We start from the raw sequence: 21,151 nt of genomic DNA, 5'->3' as shown, positions 1-21,151 counted from the left end.
GATCTCCAGACGCGTTGCTCCAATTGTTCTAGATTTATTTCTAGTGACAGCTGATGGAGGGTACTGAGAATGTGGGTCCAACTCACTGAGGTGGACCGAGAAATCAGAAAAAGAACAGAATGCAGGTGGTGCTATACAGATAGATTGAATTGAATACGTTTTAATTATATGCAATTCCAAACATATTCAGATCCAGTTGCTTTTTTGAAAAATACTAATTATTTTGAAGGAGACAAACCTTTAAAAGAAAGCTTTGTTCTCTTTTCCTGAGAAACAAAGACCAAAATTCTGTAAATACATAGCATGAGCATTTCATTTATAATATATTATAAATTTCTATTTTTAAATTATATAATATAATAATACAATAAGGCAGAAATTAATACATAAATAGGGTTAACATTACATTTCATGATACCTAAGGCCATATACTGTAGATTTGGTAAGGATTTTCTTAATCCCATTGCCACTTAGTAAATTAACCTGGTTTCATCTGCTCAAATATTGGAATAAAAATTGCAAATTTTTGGGTAGGGCAAAAACAACAATTTGCTAATGAAAGCGCATGCTGGGGGACATGATGATGGTGGCAATGGCACATGGGGCTATTGGCGCTGGCTGGGGGACATGATGATGGTATTGAAAAAGACCTTTAAAAGAAGTCGAATCTACCTGAGAAGAGTCCTGGTTATTCCTAATCTCCTGCTTTCTCCCCATCTGCTGATGATTGGCAGTTCTCTCCTAGAGAGAAAGAGAGAAAACTAGGTAGAAGACGGTCAGCCATCAGCAGGTGGCAGGAGAGCAGGAACTCATGAATAACCAGGACTCTTCTCAGGTGGCCATGACTCTTTTCCAGGTCCAGAATGACAAGTTCCCTTTAATGGAAAAGAAACCCGTTGAACTTGAAAGGTTTTTAGTTCAAATATGTGCAGCTTTATTTTTGTGCAATATTCTGTAACTAAGTAATCAGGACAGCAGGAAGAAATGTAATGTTTATCTTTTTAGATTTTGCACCTAATTTTAAAAAAATTGGTGTTTTACTAATTTTTTACATTGTTCGGAAAAAGATCTGTTATACAATACACATATTAAAAATTTCTTGAAAAGTTTTGTAATTTGTATACATACAGAAGAAAATAATATATCATGATATATCGCTATATATTGCACATGCTTCAAATTATATTGTAATATAGATTTTAGGCCATATCGCCCGGCCCTACCGGTGAGGTATACATTTTCGATCTGGTTTTCTTGTCTTTTCGAGAGGTTTCACTGTATGTAACCATAGGACATATAGTTGCATGTCTCTAGCATCCGCATTTTTGGGGCAGTTGAATTCGGTATTTCCTTATGTTATTCTATACAGCAAAGAGAACTGTACTGAATGACAAATGTATGCATAAGAGGCAATCGCAGCATAGCACACCTTAGTTTTGTCCCATTTGTCCCATAGAAATGAACATACAGTACATAATAGTATACGTTTTTTATTTGACACTACAATAAAAAAAAATGTAAATCATAATAACAGGTTATATGTGAATTTTCTATTTTTATTTATTATTAATATTATATTAATTTTTACAAATAATGGGCGGATGGTTTTCTGAAACTAATTTTTGGAAGTCACTCCATGTATTCTACTTCTTGTCCTGGCCTTTTAACCCCTTCCTGCTCAATGACATCACAAAGCGCTGGTAGTCAGTGCTCTGTATCATAATAGTCATGGTGATGGCTTGGAATAAGTTATACATTTTTCTTACTGGATAGCCCCTTTAAGTATAGCATGTATGTATATGTATGTGTGCGTGTGTATATGTGTGTGTATATATATATATATATATCACATTCTATAGTAGTAGTATACTATATAGTATAGCGAAGCAGGTATATAGCGATCCATCACTGTAGACAGTAGAGAAGAAAATTGTGGAAACATTACATACCAATCTCTGGGGCTATGCAGAGAGGATGGGGTTAATGAGCTAATCGCAGTGCATCCTGGGAGGTGCAGGTGCAGGTGCATGATGAGCTGCTGCTGACCAAACCAAGACTGCGAGTAAAAAACGTTTTTTTTAAATTGTAGGATAACCTCATCAATTTACACAGCCTGCCCTTCAAGCCATAATATATGTTGAATAATACTGTAGTTTTGGTGCAGAGTTTTGCCACAACTAAATGTACCTTTAATTTGCCAGACATCTCTAATAATATAGTTTATTTCCTTCCAATTAGGAAATGTGCATTAGGGGGAAATACTAATCAAGGGTACATCCCACCGCTATCTTATGTCTGTCTAAGCTTTATTGTTGGTGTCCGTTTTGGAAGTACATTCAGCACAGTCCCCGTAGTTCCTGACTGAGTATTGTGCAGCCTGTAAAACACAGCGCTGATGACCTATATGTTATGTAAGGACATTCACGCTTCCTACCATGTAAGAAACTGTATTAAAGGCGTTGTCCCATCTGGGACATTGATGGCATATCACTAGGATGGACTGTCAATGTCCGATAGGAGCAGGTACTAGAGGTGGGACTCACACCTATCTCCAGAACAGGGCCCCAAAGAGTAAAAGAGCACACATTGTGCTTGCATGGCTTGCTCTCCATTCACTGCTATGGGAGTTCCAAAAACAGCTGAGCAGAAGTACCATAGTGGTGAATGGAAAGCAAGCAGCACAATCGTAGACACCTCTCCACTTACCGCTATAGGACTGCTTGTAATAGCAGATTCAGCGCTCTGTTACTTTTGGAACTCCCATAGTGCTGCTTTCCCTGCAGTTTGGGGGCCCCATTCTGTAATTAGGTCCCAGAGGTGGGACCTGAACCTATCTGGTATTGATGGCATATTCATATTGAATGTCCCAGATTGCAAAACTTCATTAATGAATTTCACAATTATCAGTGGTTTATTAGAGAGGCACAAGGGGCTGGTCTTAACTATTTAAGAATAAGGGGGCCCCTCTGCTTCCACCTGAGAAGATTAGCATATCTGGATAAAATGTATATAATCTATCTAAAACTGTATGCAGAAATTGGCGGCAGGTACCAGAAATAAGAAAATAAAAGTAATTAAAGGGGTCGTCCCATGAAAAATATTCTACAGTTTTCAAACCAGCACCTGGATCTAATTACTTTTGTAATTGCAGTTAATTAAAAATTATGCATAGCCACTGAGTTATTCAATAATATATATATATATATATATATATATATATATATACATACACCTGCAGTTTTTTTTTTTTTACTCTTTTCTTTTTTTTTGTCCTGCTCACTGAGATTGCCGCACATGCTCAGTTTAATCCTTTAACTGCCTCTTGAGCTGTGATAGGTGGAGCATGGACACGCCCCTTAGCTGCAGCAGAAAAGACACTCCCTTTGAGCTTTCAGCTTAATATAAATCTAGCAGAGCAATGAATGAGGAGATCTCTGGTACTAGCTTTGTTAGAAAGAGATTGTAATGTGTTATATGATGTCTGATTAGATTTTTTACATCAGTCACCCTTAATACAGACGTATTCAAAGAAAGGAAGGTAATTGCGAATATGAACATCAGTCAGAAATAAGTAAGACCCCATGTATCTTCCATAGACCATGCTGCAGATGCTGATTAGAAAAAGGTGTATAATTCTCTGCCATTGTGATGTGATTCATCACCGCAGATTAATTGCTCAGGAGAAGATGCACTACCTAGAAATAGTGAGAATTAATAGTATGAGGTGATTTAATGGTGGTCTTGTGCGACTATGCAAGAAGATTCAACTTCCTTTTACATTAGAGATTTCTTACATAATGTCCTACAATTGAAGGATTTGAAACCACCTGGTAGTTCAGACTGTAGATATAACGGGAGATTTTTATTTAAAATCACCCACTTTGCTTAGGAGCATGTGCGAGTTGTGCGAGCCATGATTGTGCTCGTCCTTAGGTCTGATCATGAGCACAACGATAGTGATATATCATACTGAGTTAAATCCACCAGAATTCTAGCTAATTTGTACCAAAAATCTATGTATATGCTGTACTCCACATTCATTATGTGTTTTAAATGCCCTTTATGCCTCGCTCGGTGAAGGGGTGCGGTTTGGCTGGAAAAAGGCATGGCTTAAGAAGCGGTAACATGCGTCAAAATAATAATAATAATAATAATAATCTAAAACATTTGGCTGTATCCTGTGAAGTTGTCTTTCCATTTTTATGGGGGCAATAAAGTCTAGGATTGGGGTTGCAAATTCTGGGTGCCAGGGCTATCAAGTGGCACTCCTTTAATTATGACAGGCAATGTACCTTGTGTGAATGCATAGGTCACGCGCCCCTAAGACCAGCCCTAACTGGATAGATATGATCATAGATCAAAGTATAGAAGTCTGAAGTAAGCGGACCACAGACCTGAGATAAATATCAACCGTTTTCTAGATTATCTGTTGACATTTAATCAGTAATGTTGGAATTTTTTGACCAGTAGTCAGCCATAACCTGGAGTATAAGAGCTCTTTCACACGAGCAGATGCTGTGTGGATAATCCACTACGTGAAAGACAGCCAAGCCCCGTTCCGGACAGCAGAGACACGGAGCATTAACATGATGATAACGCTCCGTGCTTCTCTGTGATCTTTTTACTACAAAATCACAGTGAGATAAAGTTGTCACCGTGATTTTGTAGAAAAAAGATCACAAAGAGGCACAGAGCATTATTAATCATGTCTCTGCTGTCTGGAACGGGGCTTGGCTCTCTTTCACGCAGCGGATTACCCGCACGGCATCTGCTCGTGAGAAAGAGCCCTAACAAGTATCTTTTTCTCAGCTCCATGCTACATTTGGAGGCTAAGGCTACTTTCACACTTGCGGCAGTGTGATCCGGCGGCCAGTTCCGTCGTCAGAACTGGCCGCCGGATCCGCCGATCTGCCGCTGACTGAAAGCATTTGTGAGACGGATCCGGATGCGGATCAGTCTCACAAATGCATTGCAAGGACGGATCCGTCTCTCCGCTTGTCATGCGGACAGATGGATCCGTCTTGTACATTTTTCACATTTTTGCCGATCTGCGCATGCGCATGCCGGAACGACGGATCCGGCATTCCGGTATTCTGAATGCCGGATCCGGCGCTAATACATTCCTATGGGAAAAAATGCCGGATCCGGCGTTCAGGCATGTATTCAGTTTTTTGGGCCGGAGAGAAAACCGTAGCATGCTGCGGTTTTCTCTTTTGCCTGATCAGTCAAAATGACTGAACTGAAGACATCCTGATGCAAACTGAACGGATTACTCTCCATTCAGAATGCATGGGGATAAAACTGATCAGTTTTTTTCCGGTATAGAGCTCCTGTGACAGAACTCTATGCCGGAAAAGAAAAACGCAAGTGTGAAAGTAGCCTTAACTGTACATTGTTGTAGCGGTACCAACTAATAGTATAGTCAAATGGTTGTTGAAATCTTTGACTTTTAGTAAACTGTTATATAGCCTAACTATAAAAATCACAAGACTGTAGGAACTGACTACACAGGATTTGTTTGTAGTCTGCAACCATGGAGATGCATAGCGCTGCACAGGAGCTTTGAACACAATGTGGTACATTTTAAATCAAGTTTGCTTTGCGGGTTACTTGATTATTTATATATATATATATATATCTTGACAAAGGCTCCATTGAGATGAACTGAAACGTTGCATTTGGTGTAATAAAAGGATCCACTGTCCGGAGTGCTGCCTTGTCTCTTACCTTTGTTGTCGTTTGGGGATTCCTCATCCAGGATCTATAACCAGGATTGAGCACCTGGCATGTGTGCTGCTATTTTCTACGTTTTGTGTGTGTGTGTGTGTGTGTGTGTGTATATATATAATATACACACACACAAAAATTCAGGGCAGCATACCTAGCAGAAAAGTGGAAGGGGTGCCAGCGGTACTCCACTCGATCAAAGTGTTCAATCAATAATATTTCTCCTACTGGAAGTGCTGCGGTGTATATGCATTGAAGCAATAAAAGCTTTTGTTGCATGTAAATACTCTTTTATAGCTTAAAGGGGTTATCCAGTAATCAGTATTGATGACCTATCCTCTGGGTAGATCATCAATATCGGATCATCAGAGGTCTGACACTCGGGACCCTGCTGATCGGCTATTAGAAGAGGCCGGTGCTCCGTGAGCGCTGTGGCCTCTTCCTAGGCCATGTGACATCACTGTACATCAGTCACATTGAAGTGAACGGGGCTGAGCCACAATACCAAGCCCAGCTGCTATACAATGTACAACATTGTGCTCGAAAAGCTGCCGGGAGCCGGCTGCGGTCACATGAGCTTGATGGCTGCCTATAACAGCTGATCGGTGGGGGTGCCAAGACTCGGACTCCCACAGATCTGATAATGATGACCTATCTTGGGGATAGGTGATTATTATATTTATTATATTCAGGGGCGTAGCTATAGGGGGTGCAGAGGTAGCAGTCGCTACCGGGCCCAGGAGCCTGAGGGGGTATTATAGAAAGTACATGCTGGTCAAGTTACACCTCTGGCTGAAGGGAAGGGGTTAGGTCAAGAATTTGGATTTGGGGGGGGGGGGGGGGGGGGTGCGGTTTAAATTTTTGCCTCTGGTGGCACGAAGGCTATGTGTTTCTCTGTCCCTTGCCACAAGGTAGGGGGCCCAAGCTGGTTATATATGCCCCTGGTTATATTTACTAGTATACCCCCTTTAATATTTATGAACTGGGGCGGACTGGCCATAGAACTTGCAGGGAATTTTCCTGATTGTTCTACATGTAAAAAGGGAGATATAACTCCACTAAGCGATTAAGTACTCCGGCAGTTAGTCTTCCCACACTAGTACTGGCTATTATAATGGTCTACAGGGAATGTTATATCGGCCATAATGAGCCAACGATTCCCTAGATTTGGCTGGTAGAATAGGATCTTGGCATGTGTTTTCAATTCAGTCTGCTTGTGAACGTCTTATCTTTCTGTGTTTATCCTTCTTTTGTACGATGATTTATAGAGCAGGATGTCATTAATGCCATTAATATAGCACCACAGATACTTTTTGTGAAATATTTTGCAGGCTTGAAACCACAGTAATCTTGTGTCTGCGCCAGTCGGTGTTCAGGAAGCAGCTTTTCACTCTTTATAAAATATATACTCACTACTGTCACAGTGGCTGTCGTCCACAGACGTTAGGAAATCCTAAGACGGCTCAATAACTTTCTGCATCACTTGACCAGAATGTTTTAGGGTGAGTTCACATATATCAGACAGGGAATCGGTTCTCTCTGCCCATCTTCCTTCTCATCTGCAAGGACATTGGTAAAATGTCAAGTCTGTGCATCAACCTACAGAATACAGTTGATCATAGGCAGGCCCTGCAGGGGGAACATCCTGTGATCAGCTTATTATTGGGGGTTCCTTCTAACAAAAAGTCAATGACTAGCCCTGACAACCCTTTGGTGCAGGCAGTGGCGGAGCTAGAAATCACTGGGCCCCACAGCAAATTTTTGAATGGGGCCCCCCTCCCCAGTAATTTTTTTGCAACCCGTTACTTTCATGCCACTCCCATTCCTGTGGCTAGTAAAGATCACTCTATCATAACAGGCCCGGCAGCTGTTCCATCCTTCTATACTGCCACTGTATATACTTTCATTGTGTAATACTGTTGAGGGGGTCCTGACAAAATCTTTTAGTCCTCCTCCTCCTGGATGGGACCCTTCTGGGTCAGGGCCCCAAAGCAGCCGCTTCCCCTGCTTCCTATATACCAACGCCCCTGAGTGCAGGCATGAGATTGTCAGGCCTGGGAAAGATGTCCACCCTGTCAAACAACTGGCAGGGGAGACAGACCCTCACAGGTGAACTCTTGTGGATTTGCTTAATCACCGTAGCAAATGCCTTATGTATCATTGTGAAGTGTAATGGCGTTATCATCTTCATGCTTTTGTCTTTAGTTACATTGCAGTGTAGGATTTTATTGAAACATCTTCGGCATTGGAATGTCCTTGGAGATGTTAGGCCCTGGTCACACAAGAGCCATGGCTTTTGCTATGGCCAGTTCCATGATGGACAGACCCACTAAATGAATGACAAACTTGCCTGTAATGCTACTGTATAGCTAATGCATTTCACATTGGTACCATTGTTTTGCGCATACCTGTCCTCAGGGTAGGTCCTCAATATTAGGTCGACAGGTGGTTTGATTCCGGGGACCCCTGCCGATCAGCTGTTTGAGTAGTTGCCACTGCAAAGGAGAGGGCACACAGGTCCTTTTGAAGCAGCGCCGCTACCTCTTCGAACAGCTGATCAGTGCTGGTCCCGGGAGTCGGACCCCCTCAGATCTGATAATGATGACATCCGGAGGATAAGTTATCAGTAGCTTTGATGCATCGTTAAAGGGGTTGTGCAGTGCAAACCTAATAACTTGTGACGCTTAATAAATTTGGTAAAAAAAATGGCAATGACCTACAGTAGACAAAACTGACTTCAAAATTTCTCAGCCCGTGCACTGGAAAGGCGCCATTTCTAAAAATAAAGCAAAGCCTTTTCCCTAGTAGTCTCAGACGGCTGCTAAAGGTACTGCGACACAGGGTATTTTGGAGGTTACATATGGATTTGTTGCCGATTTTCACAAGGTATATTGCTTGGCATTCAGCAAAATCTGCAGGGAAAATCCACATCATGGGTCAATCTCTGCAGCATGTGGATAGGATTTTTAAATATCCCCTCCACTTTGCTGGTACTGTAAAATTCAGCAGGTTTTTCGCACACCATTCCACAATGGAAAATCCAGAACGTATTCGCCATGTGTGAACACATCCTAAATGTTGTCGAGGTGGTGTTTATAGTCAGATTTAATCAGTTTGTGCCATTAGATAAATTGCTTGTGATGAGGAAAGCCTTCCAGCTCTCCGGGCAACTTGCCATTGCATGAACCGTGCGACCACTAGTGCCTCTCATCAAAAAAATTCAGATTCTTTTCTTTAAAAAAAAAAAAAAGAAGACATGTCCTGTGTGGCGAAATCCATGAATCCAGCTCTGACATGTTAAAGAACTGGATACACGCCAGCATTTGACAAATAAGACTCTAATAATATGGGGCTTAGGGAGATTTTATCACAGCTCAAAAATCAAGATGGATATCTTGACCTTGCCTTTTCCTTTGTACTCTCTCATTCTCTCCCCTGCCATTACTTCCCTTACACACATTCTGCTGTTACTAGAAGAGGTGAGGCTGTAGATTCCTCCTTGTTCTCAGCTACTCCTCACAATGCCCTGGATTACTGCACCCGCACCATACTTACAATCTAGGAGTTCTAGAGATGACCGAATTGATTCTTCTCATCGACAAGAGTTCTTTACCTGTGAGGGGTTGTCCCCGCTGCTGAAGTGCCTCCCTGCCGCAGGGCAGGACATCTTGCCCGACCCTGACCATCTCATGTTTGCGCTGCTGCTTAGAGTGGTCGCGCAGAGGCTTTGCTTCTGGAGTAGTGACCTGGAAGCGTATCAGGAGGAGAGTCTCTGTTCTTCCGCTGCTTCTTGGCGCAATGGTGTAGGCAGTAGCCTAGCTAGAAATCACTGGGCCCCACAGCAAATTTTTGAATGGGGCCCCCCTCCCCAGTAATTTTTTTGCAACCCCTTCCTTTCATGCCGCTCCCATTCCTGTGGCTAGTAAAGATCACTCTCTCATAACAGGCCCGGCAGCTGTTCCATCCTTCTATACTGCCACTGTATATACTTTCATTGTGTAATACTGTTGAGGGGGTCCTGATAAAATCTTTTAGTCCTCCTCCTCCTCCTGGATGGGCCCCTTCTGGGTCAGGGCCCCAAAGAAGCCGCTTCCCCTGCTTCCTATATACCAACGCTCCAGGGTACAGGCATGAGATTGTCAGGCCTGGGCAAGATGTCCACCCTGTCAAACAACTGGCAGGGGATGTTTCTTCAGCAGCGGGGACAGACCCTCGCAGGTGAACTCTTGTGGATTTGCTTAATCACCGTAGCAAATGCCTTATGTATCATTGTAAAGTGTAATGGCGTTATCATCTTCATGCTTTTGTCTTTAGTTACATTGCAGTGTAGGATTTTATTGAACATCTTCAGCATTGGAATGTCCTTGGAGATGTTAGGCCCTGGTCACACAAGAGCCATGGCTTTTGCTATTGCCAGTTCCATGATGGACAGACCCACTAAATGAATGGCAAACTTGCCTGTAATGCTACTGTATAGCTAATGCATTTCACATTGGTACCATTACTTTTTTTTTTGTTTGTTTACAGTGTGCTCTCCGCATCCGCATTTCCAGAGCGGGGCCCCGAACTTCCGGTCCGCGGCTCCGGATAAAAAAAAAATAGAACATGTCCTATTCTTATCCGCAATTGCGGACAAGAATAGGCAATTTTATGGGGGTGCCGGCCGCGTGTATTGCGGATCCGCAATACACTATGGATGTGTGAATGGACCCTTAAAGGGGTTTTCTTGTTGGAGATAGAAATCAGTTGCCATGATCAGCTAACTGCTCAGGTCCAGCTCCTAGCACACTTAACAAACAGCTAATTTTGCTATGGGAAACCTTGGTGAGCCAGGAAATTTCGCTGCAGTGACAGCTAAGTGGGGATAATGTAGTGTGCCATGACGGCCATTCCAATGAATAGGCTGCCAGAACAGAAGTTGCTCTAGAGCTGCCCAAACACACTAGAAGAATGTGGGCTGAATCAGTTGGCCATCTACTGTGAATGGGGGTGTCTCAACGTTTCCCTGATGGCATATATTGAGGAAATGGGGACTTGGCCCGTTGGGTTTCGACATGCCCAATCCGTTTGTTCTCACAGGAGATAAACCACCACTAGAAAAGTCTGGCAGTGGCCCTCTCCCAATTCAGAATGGTGGAGGTTGTGGGGGGTCAGGAGTGTATGTCCAGCCCTACAGAGCAGATAGAATAAAAAGATAAAAAAAAAAAATAATGCAATGACTTTCATCCAGTCAGTACATTTCAGTGAAAGGTTAATAAATAGGACTCTCATCTCTTCCCACCTGTAAAGGACCGAGCTAATGGCTACCAATTAACGGCAGATCACAACCCACCAAAGCAATAGGATTATGTATGAGGGATTTGCTAGAAAGATGTGCTCTTAGAGAGTGAGGGGCCCACTTTTGAAGGGGTTGAAAGGGACTTAAAAATAATCAAGAAGAGATCTGATTGATTTGCCAGCATTAAAATAAACATTTCCTCTGGATAACGTCAATCAGCTAAATCCCCGTGTTTGACGACGCGTGTTTGTTTATCTCATTAGTAGAATTCTACTCTTCTGTGTCAGCAGCTTGGCAGGGGATGATTTCTGCATGATGGCTGTGTACAGATAACTGTGTTTACAATGGACTCAACACCTAGTCCGATACAATTTTACGAATGACTTGGTTCATTGGATAAATCAACATGGCAGCTCTCAGTCAACAAAAATAAAGCATTATACTAGTAAGTAACCCCATCCAACACTAGAGGTGATTTATAGCGCTGTGACTACACCCATTTTCAGGATTTGTCCTATAATATAATATAATATAATATAATATAAGATTTTACCACCAAACGAAGCTTGAACGAATTTCATAACATGAAATTCGCTCATCTCTAATCAAAACCTTTTATATGTCGCTATGACATATCAAAGGTTTTTTCAAAGTGCAGTCTACTCTGATAGAATTTTTCTTTTTTTTATGGACAATTAAAAAAATTGTTATTCAGGGTGTGTACATGTTATGAAATTCGTTCAAGCTTCGTTTGGTGGTAAAAGCAGAATTGTGTTGTGGATTCCGTTACCACGGACCATAACGCAATTCTATGACTGAATGCATAACGGAATGCATTTAGACGCATTCCGTCATAATAGAAGTCTATGGCCTAAATAACGGATCCGTCCAGTTTCCGTTATGCAGGAGAGGACTCCCCTGCATAACGGAAACGGGACGGATCCGTTTTGCAGCCCATAGACTTCTATTATGACGGAATAAATAACGGAATGCCTCTAAAGCCATTCCGTTATGCATTCCATCATAGAATTGCGTTATAGTCCGTGGTAACAGAATGCATAATGCAATTCTGCTTTTACCACCAAACGAAGCGTGAACGAATTTCAAAATATGAAATTCACTCATCTCTAGTTTTGATCATTGGGGTCTGACTGCTGAGAACAAGGAGTGAGAATTGTTCAAATAGCATAGGACACGGGCTCAATAGAAAGTCTATGAGCTGTTGTTATTCTGTCTGAGAGAGAGCACACAATATGTAAGCGCTTCTCTCTCCTCGTTCTAGTGATCAGTGGGGGTCTTAAGAGTTAGACCCCCACCAATCAAAATTGGTTTTGACATATGAAAAGTTTTTTCAAAGTGCAGGTACACTTCGCTCCTTACTGACATTTTTCTAGTATATTTATATTGGACAATGAAGTACAAGCCCCATTTTTTAATTACTGTTTGTTATTAAAAATTTGATGCAATTTTTGAATCCAAAGCCTTTAATCGTTCATTAGTGGACGACATGTATAATGGAAAAACTGAGGGCACATTTAAAGGTGGCATAAAAAGTCATAAATTACGGTACATGCTATATTTGCATTATAATTAAGTCTTGTGCACAGGGTTTAATGGAAGCCCAGCAAATTTGCTATAATTTATGGAGGAAACTGGTATAAATTATAAATGAAATCTACACTAGCTGGTAGCTGGCGTGGCTTCCAATATGCCAGAAATAGAAATCTAGAAGATGTGCCAAATTTCTTAAGAGGCTCCTTAAAGGGGTTGTCCAATTAAGACAGCTTATCCACTATCCATGGGAATAGGTGTCTGTTGGTTGGGGGCCGAGAGGATGGACCCCACAGACTAAAGAGAAATGGGCTTGTGGTCCCCATTTAAATGGAGTGGCAGACACGCAGGTAGGTATGCCATTCTTTGAATCTGGTGGAGATAGCTGAGCGCTTGTACTCACCATGAAGAACTGAATGGAGCTGCATTCTATTCAAACATGTGATGTGCATCACAGACAGATCTGCCTTGTAGCTCCAGCCTTTATCCTTAATGCAAAATTACATAACTGTATATTATTAGTATGTAAGGAATGTATGGAGCAAGCTCACGAGCAGAGCCTGCTCCATACGTGGTGGTTCCAGGTATGTAATACAGCCAGTGGCAGTGACAGCCCCCCTAGTGAAATTGTGGGGCTCTGATTGTTACTATGGCAGCCTGGAGCCTTGTAAAGCCTTTCAGGCCTGTCATAGCAAACTGCCTGTTAAAGAGGTTTTACGGGAGTTTTATATTGATGATCTATCCTCAGGATAGGTCATGAGTATCTGATCGATGGCGCTAGAGGTCCCCGCCGATCAGCTGTTTGAGAAGGCACCAGAGCTCTCAGCAAACCTAGTGCAGCAGCTGTGCTTGGTAACACAGCTCAGCCCTATTCACATAAATGGGGTTGAGCTGCACCTAGGCCATGTGAGCAATGAATCTGACATCACATGGCCTAGGAAAAGCTGTGGAGAAGGCTGCGGTGCTACTGCAAGCGCTGCTGCCTTCTCAAACAGCTAATTGACGGGGGTCTCGAGTGTCATAACCCCAGAGGATAGGCCATCAGTGTAAAACTCCAAGAAAACCCCTTTAAGCCCTGCTGTAGAAAGTCGGTAAACATCCCATAGACTGCAACTGTAGACTATTGCAGTCTATGGCATAAGCGATCAAAGGACAACATGTTCAAGTCCCCTAAGAGGACTAAAAATTAAAGTAAAAAACAAAACAAAAATATAAAAACCCAACAAAATTCAATTTCAATAAAAAATAATAATATAGATTAGTGCTGCAGCGGTCATGTGGCATAGCACCACTGCTATTTGAAAACAAACATCAGCAAGAGTATCGTAACAGTGCTGCAGATAACAGCGCTGGGGAAATGGGTTAGTATGTAGGGGGGGATTTATCAGAACTGGTGTAAAGGAAGACTGGGTTAGTTGCCCATAGCAGCCAATCAAATTCCACCTTCTATTTTTCTGAGCTCTTTTGGAAAATGAAATATGGAATTTGATTGGTTGCTATAGGCAACTAAGCCAGTTTTCCTTTACACCAGTTCTGATAAATCTCCCCCATAATGTTTTAAGACATTGTAAGGGTTGTCTGAGATATTTTATCTCTGATGACCTCTTTAAACCTGGATTAACTGGTGGTCTTTGCATGTTCAAGAGAGAGTAATTTTGATCCCATAAAGTAGGGTGGAACAATATGACAATGAGAAAACCAAGACTAAACTAATCTTGGACCTTGTTATGGGCATTTCCTAGTTGACCAAATAAAATACCATAGACTATAATGCTTCCTGCAAACAGTTGGCCTCTCTTCCTGAAATTGGAGACCTCTACAGACTTGATTGCATTGAAAGGTTAATTCACCTGCTGCTGAACAGGAGATTTTGGGGCTCTTTAAATGTCCTCCCGTTTACTTCATATTATTCAAGGTGATGTCTAAACAAACAGAATACGTTGATCTTGGTGGCTCAGGTTTAAAGGATCCTTTGTGTGAAATCTTAAGGTCAAAACTACTTGGCAAACACTGCCTTTGTTTGTGAGATTCTGAGAATGGAAATGTAGGCCTCTAGTCAATAAGCTGTGAATCGGTTTATCCATCTAAGTGATTTACACTCCTATGAAAGACACTGAGACCCTTCAAGATGTGTTGTTGATCCACGGGACACCTCCTCATACCAGTATAGCGCACAAATAGCAGGAAACCCCTATTGAAGTAAATTTGTTGAAAGATGTCAGCCATTGGAAAGCATTATCTTTCTTAACGCTTGTCAATCTAGGATGACTTTGGCCCTGAGAGAGTAAAGACGCACGCAACGCAAGGGCAAAATTAAATCAATGATGGAGGTAGGCTTCATCATGTTGGGATCCAAAATGTGGTTCTAAGGTTTCAAACATGCATTAGTGTTCATTTTAAGGGGACCTGCTATCCATTTTTGGGGATCTTGTCACGGGGTTGGCCAATGCTGTGCCATGTCATGGCCGTCAGGCAATCTCATATACACCTAGGCATGCCTATACATTGCATAAACTCACTACTACAACTGAGCACGTGCAGAACTGAAAGCCCGTAGAAGGATCAAGAGGAGAGATGGGTTGATTATGCATAACACATAAGGATATATCTCACATACTATTATTTCAGTAAGTTCTACCCTAATCTTAGGGTACAACTTACTGAAAAAATAAAGTCTATGCTCACACTGCAAAAAAAATTATGCTGAAAAATCTTCGTTTTTATGGTAAAAACACCAGCAAATACAGCTCGTACTCATCAGTGTATTTTACACCCTTTCCCATTGACTTCAAAGGGGAAAGTAGCCTCATGAAAGAAATAACATGTCACTTCTGAAGACATTTTGAAACGCGCTGCTTAAAAGAAAAAGTTGCGTTTTTCCCATTGAAATCTGTTGGTGGTATTTTGGATACAAATTACGCCACATAAATGGCAGTTTTACGTGATATAATATGCTGCATTTTTTGGTCATGCCGACATAAGGAGGAAACCCGGTTCAAACCCTGTATAGTTCTCCGATGTGTGGCCAAAGTATAGACTTCCAAAGAAGCAGCATTCAAGAATGACTCTAAACTTAACTATTGCATCGTAGCTGCTGACTCATTCAGACCCTATCTCATAGTGATGATCAAATTTTGAGGTCCTGAGTATCACCATCTTTATCCAGTTAGGCTTATAGTCCTACAGTAAATGGTCTAAAGTGGTTCTTTGGGTTCAGAAAAAAAAGTCTGCTTTTCTTCCCCCCCAGAAACAGCTCCACTCTTGTCTCTGCGATGTTACTGGTATTGCAGCTGAGGCTGAGCTCCAATACCAGACAAAGCTGATGGACAGGGATGGAGCTGTTCCTAGAGAAGTTTGTAAAGGGAGTAATTCATGTCGTAGTTCTATTGTAAAATCATAATGCAATGCCCTAACCGACTTGGAACTGTCCAGCTGGTTATTATACATTTTTTTAAAAATTTAACAGGCTCAGAATGGTGTAAAAAATAATAATTCGTCACCTTTACTAATCCCGCCACCCACCACTTTCGTTCCGACACTTTCCCCGCCTGTTTTTACTTCTTGGTCCCTCTTAGCAGTAAATGTGACTGCTTAGCCAATCCCTGGCTGAGGCGGGTCAACTCTGTGGCCAGAGATTGGCCGAGTGGTCTGATTTTCTGTGCCTAGAGGGACCAGGAAGCGTCAGAACAGTTGTGGTCGGGGATCGGTAAGGTGAATTATTTAATAATTTTATCCCATTCTGAGCCTTTAAAAATGTAATTGGCTGGACAGCTCCTTCATCTTTATTTAAAAGTATACCATGCATAATTTATATGTAAATCCAGTTTGAACCTTTACATTATGAGTAGATGATTAACAATAATCCTTTCTCTTTTTATTCCCTACAGACTGCCAGTGGTTTACCGACAGTTGGTAGTTTTGTCGCAGCTTCAGGAATGACACCATACCCCACTTCAGCGCCAGTATCCCCCTACATGGCATATGGCACAGCAGCCCCCACAGGGTATGTGACAGGTCATGGATGGCAGCATACCGGGGGTACTCCACTGTCCCCTCATAGCTGCGACATCACTGCATCACTAGCATTTAAAAGCATGCACACGGCACGAGAAGGTGAGAACCATTTCTAAATCTGACACGTCATGGGGGCATTAAAGAGAACCTCTCACCACTCCAGATATGTCCGTCTTAGTAAATAACTGCATTTCATGTGAAATGACAATTCTGGGGCATCTACTTTTATGAATCTATGTTGTGCCATTCTGCCATTATTTAAGAATATAAGTACAAATGGGTGTTACACTACCAGAAGGAAGCGAGGGTCCCTGCATAGTCTGACACTGGCGGCACTAATTGAATAGTAGCAGACTGTGCAGAGACATCCCTCCAAGTTCTATGAAAAGATGCTCTAGAATTGTTATTACATGGGGGATGTAAGAAGTTACTAAAACAGACATGTCAAGAGAGGTGACAGCTCCTCTTGAAATAAACTAGATGTAGCATGAGCAAAATAATTCTGATAATCTCTCAGAATTTTTACTTTAGCATTATACTGATATTTTATAAAGTTTTATTCATTCATTCTTCACACCCTTTTTAAGGATGTGATTGTGATCTGTCCTTTTAGGTCCTCAGATGTTTTACTATAATGCTCCATAACAGAAGTGGCACAAGCTGTCGACTTTATAGATGAATATAGTATTTTTTTTTTTTTATATCTAACATGTTCTAATTTTTTTGTTAAACCAGGCAGGGACGTACACGGATCTCATAAACTGTCCCACTTAGTTTCCCATTACACGTGCATCAATCACTCTCAGGGCAATGCCACAGATTTCTGATAAATGTATGTTTTTTTTTTGTATTATTATTAAAAAATTTGTAACAAAAAAGTCACACCTGGCCTTAGCCACTTTATCTGAAAAGGTGCTTCATAAATATGGTGCTCATTTCGAACATCATATTTCTCAGTTGTATTTACACCAGTAAACTGGTATAAATACACTGAGAAATCTTTTGTTTCCCTTCTATTACAAAACAGACTGCCTGTAGCCACCACTAGGGGGAGCTCAATACATAGGCATTAATACAGTTACAACTGACTGAATTAGAAGCTGTAATAATCTGTTTGTACTGAGCTTCCCCTAGTGGTGGCTGCATGAAAGTGCAGTGTCACACTGGGAATTGAAGGAGTTCAGTGTTGAACCTCATAGCAGTTGTGTGGTGGGTCTCCATTAAAGGTATGAAGCCAGGTCTCTGATTATATTTTATACTATACAATCAGGAGAAACAAGGACCCTGATCACTTCTGGGTAGACTGCTGCCTCCCTCTACATCAGGGTTTCTCGACTCCGGTCCTCTGGACCCACCTACCGGTCAGGATTTAGAATATCCCACAGAATGATTACCTGTGGTAAGTCCTGATGCATGGACACTAATTATATCACCTGCTCAATACTAAGGAAATCCTAAAAAACATGACTAGTAGGTGGGTCCCGAGGACCGGAGATGAGAAACCCTGCTCTACACAGTTTATGGCAACTACCTACTTGGAACAAGCATACATCAAGCACTCAACCCCACACCAGAAGTCTTCTCTGACTTGTGTATTGATTTTTTTTTTGTCATTTTACATACTTTTTTTTTGAAAGAATGCACTAACTTGGGACTACTCTTGAGCAATAAAATGGGTCTTACTTAGAGCCAGGTGCATAGCTACAGAGGTAGCCCTGGTGTCTGAGGGGGTCCAAAGGCCCCTCTGCCATATAAAAAGGCACCAGTATTATAAATGGCAAATAGTGGGTGGGGGACCAAGTGTCAATTTTGAATTGGGGCTCTGGAGTTTCAGGTTACACTTATGCTTGGAACCCCATTTGGGATATACACATATAAGCAGGTACTTGTTACCTCTCCTGACATGTCTGTTCTAGTAACTGCTTGCATTAACAATTCTGGGGCATCTGTTCTTATGACTCTATGTTGTGCCATTCCTTTATTATTCCTGCTAGAAGTTATGAATGCTTTGCTAGCAGTTTGCAATGAAGGTCCAGATAGATGTTACCAGTTTGGGGTGTGTACCTGCACAGGCTGCACTGATTGGATAATGTCAGACTGACTGTGCAGGGAACCCCACACACACTGGTAACACTCACCTGGACCTTCATTGCAAGCTTCTAGCAAATCATTCATAACTTCTAGCAGGTATAATAAAGGAATGGCACAACATACAGTACAATCATAAGAACAGATGCTCCAGAATAGTTTTTATAAGGGGGATGTAAGTAGGTACTAAAACAGGCATGTCAGGAGAGGTGGCAGATGCTCTTTTAAGTAAATTAGCGGCACTTTAGGGAAACTGCATTCATTCTATCTTACAGATTTTTTTCATTTTGTTTAATAGCAGAAGAAACAAAAGTAAGCATCCATTCCCGCAAATCTCCGCAGTCTTACCACACATCCCAACGCCACGGGACAGTTGCTCATATGTCAAGTGCATAGAGACCATGGACACCCTCTATACTCAAACCAGTATCATGCAAAAACATCCCACAGTCTATCGAGCCAGTAGTACGTACAGAACTGGAGCATTGCCAGAAATCTGCCAGTCACATGGATCATGAACACCTGACCACTTGAGCAAAGAAACCAGCTGTCTCGTCTTCACCTGGATATGCGGTCAGCATGAAAGACATACACCTGGTGGACATACTGTGAAAGAATCTTCTCTGGATTCAATGAACCATATCTCTGCACCTTCTTACGGAATTTTAAACATGCCACTTTCCAGCTGAACTAAAACAAAAAATAACACTTCGTTACCGTATACTCAGTCTATTTGCCTTTATAAGACTTGTGGTTTGTAGCTCAGAAAATTTCGAAGCTCTCAGACAAAGCAAACTAAAAAGTCATGAAACCTGAACTGAATGTGAAGAGGAAATGAAGGGACTTTGGACTCGCACCTCATGCTGTGCAGAGCTTTGCAAATCTTTGGCAGCCAAAAATGGGGTATATGGGTTTTAAACCCAAACTTCACAAAGGATTATGGTCACTCAAAGTGACTAAGCCAGATAAGATCTGGAGGACTTATCCATTCAAGATTCAGCCTCTTTAGCGTTAAATAAGACACGTCTTGGTCCTCATCTATCAGCATATGTAAATATATGGTAGATGACGAACACAACCCCATGAGGAAATGTGAAAACGTGTTATGTCCTTTTGTATAGGTTTTAATTATTATGATCCAATTTATCTATAACAAAGTAAGTGGGAGGGTCGGGGTAATATTTTGTCTTGGTCTTTTACTTTACTGTTAATTTTTTTTGTAGATAATTTAAAAGGAAAAATAATAAACCACAATGGTCCCCAGTGAATCTTTAGAGAAGTTCAATTTCCAATTAATGATTGACGTTGGACATGTGCTGGATGTGGTCTTCTGCCATTTCGCTGGTTGATCCTCCATCATTTCTTAATAGCCAAACATATATTGCCCAATATGCATGGTCAGTCAGTGACCACCATACACATACTGTATGTGACACTCATGGTCACTCATGTTACTCATTTTTTGAGGCTGCTTAATCTCCAAATTGGGTAAAATACAATTTGCAGTAACATTTTAAAGCTTTCTATAACCTAGAAAGATTTGGGCTGCAATCTTTATATTTTTTTTTTTTTTTTGCTTATATTTTTTACTATTGTTCATGAAATTTTCCAAAATAACCTTCTCGAATCAAATACGTTGGGTCTAGATTGATATTATGCTCTAAAAACCAATGGAGATGGAATAGACCAGTGGAACAGTAGATCGTGATCTACCAGTAGATCTCAGAGCAGATACCAGTAGATCTCAATTAGAGATAAGCGAATTTCATATTTTGAAATTCGTTCACGCTTCATTTGGTGGTAAAAGCAGAATTGCGTTATGGATTCCATTACCACGGACCATAACGCAATTCTATGACGGAATGCCTTTAGAGGGGAGTCCTCTCCTGCATAATGGAAACGGGACGGATCCGTTTTGCAGCCCATAGACTTCTATTATGACAAAATGAATAACAGAATGCCTCTAAAGGTATTCCGTCATAGAATTGCGTTATGGTCCGTGGTAACGCAATTTTGCTTTTATCACCAAACGAAGCGTGAACGAATTTCATAACATGAAATTCGCTCATCTCTAATCAAAATGTACTGTACTAGAGAATCCTTCGTGGGCCACATATACTTGACCTTGATCATCTGCTAGATCACCTAGAAGATCAACCTAACGTTCAATAAAAGATGATTCCATACTGAAAGTCTGGCCACTTTTTATATGGACTTCTGGTTGGCCACAGTGTATAGGAACATCTCATATGCAGAAAGTGTTTGGTGGAGGTGCTAATCAATCATATCATAAACATATGATATATCAACGTATCAGCCCAAATCTATTCTGGTTTTGGTAATCTATTTTAAATTTAAAAGGGTTATCCCATGATAAATCAGACATCATATAGTACATGACACCCTCCTTCTAACAAAGCTAGAACCAGCCCTGTACCATCCATAGATCCAGAGTGTGCCCTTCATGCTGCAGCTGGTGGCAGTTGAAGGATG

At 41.4% G+C, this 21,151-nt stretch overlaps 1 protein-coding gene across 2 annotated transcripts in view; it reads left to right on the top strand.

The window, feature by feature from the left end:
* The window catches only part of PAX9 (paired box 9), a 33,335-nt gene extending 14,001 nt beyond the window's left edge, over positions 1 to 19,334 (top strand). For both annotated transcript variants that reach the window (XM_044272712.1, XM_044272711.1), the window contains 2 exons: positions 16,444 to 16,669; positions 18,957 to 19,334. In XM_044272712.1, coding sequence (XP_044128647.1) covers positions 16,444 to 16,669; positions 18,957 to 19,054 — 324 coding nt within the window. In that variant the 3' untranslated portion in view covers positions 19,055 to 19,334. The remainder of the gene's footprint in view (positions 1 to 16,443; positions 16,670 to 18,956) is intronic.
* The last annotated feature ends 1,817 nt before the right edge of the window (positions 19,335 to 21,151 follow it).

This window comes from Bufo gargarizans, chromosome 11 (genome assembly GCF_014858855.1).
Source record: "Bufo gargarizans isolate SCDJY-AF-19 chromosome 11, ASM1485885v1, whole genome shotgun sequence".
NCBI lineage: Eukaryota > Metazoa > Chordata > Amphibia > Anura > Bufonidae > Bufo > Bufo gargarizans.
This window is presented reverse-complemented; position numbering and strand designations above follow the sequence as displayed.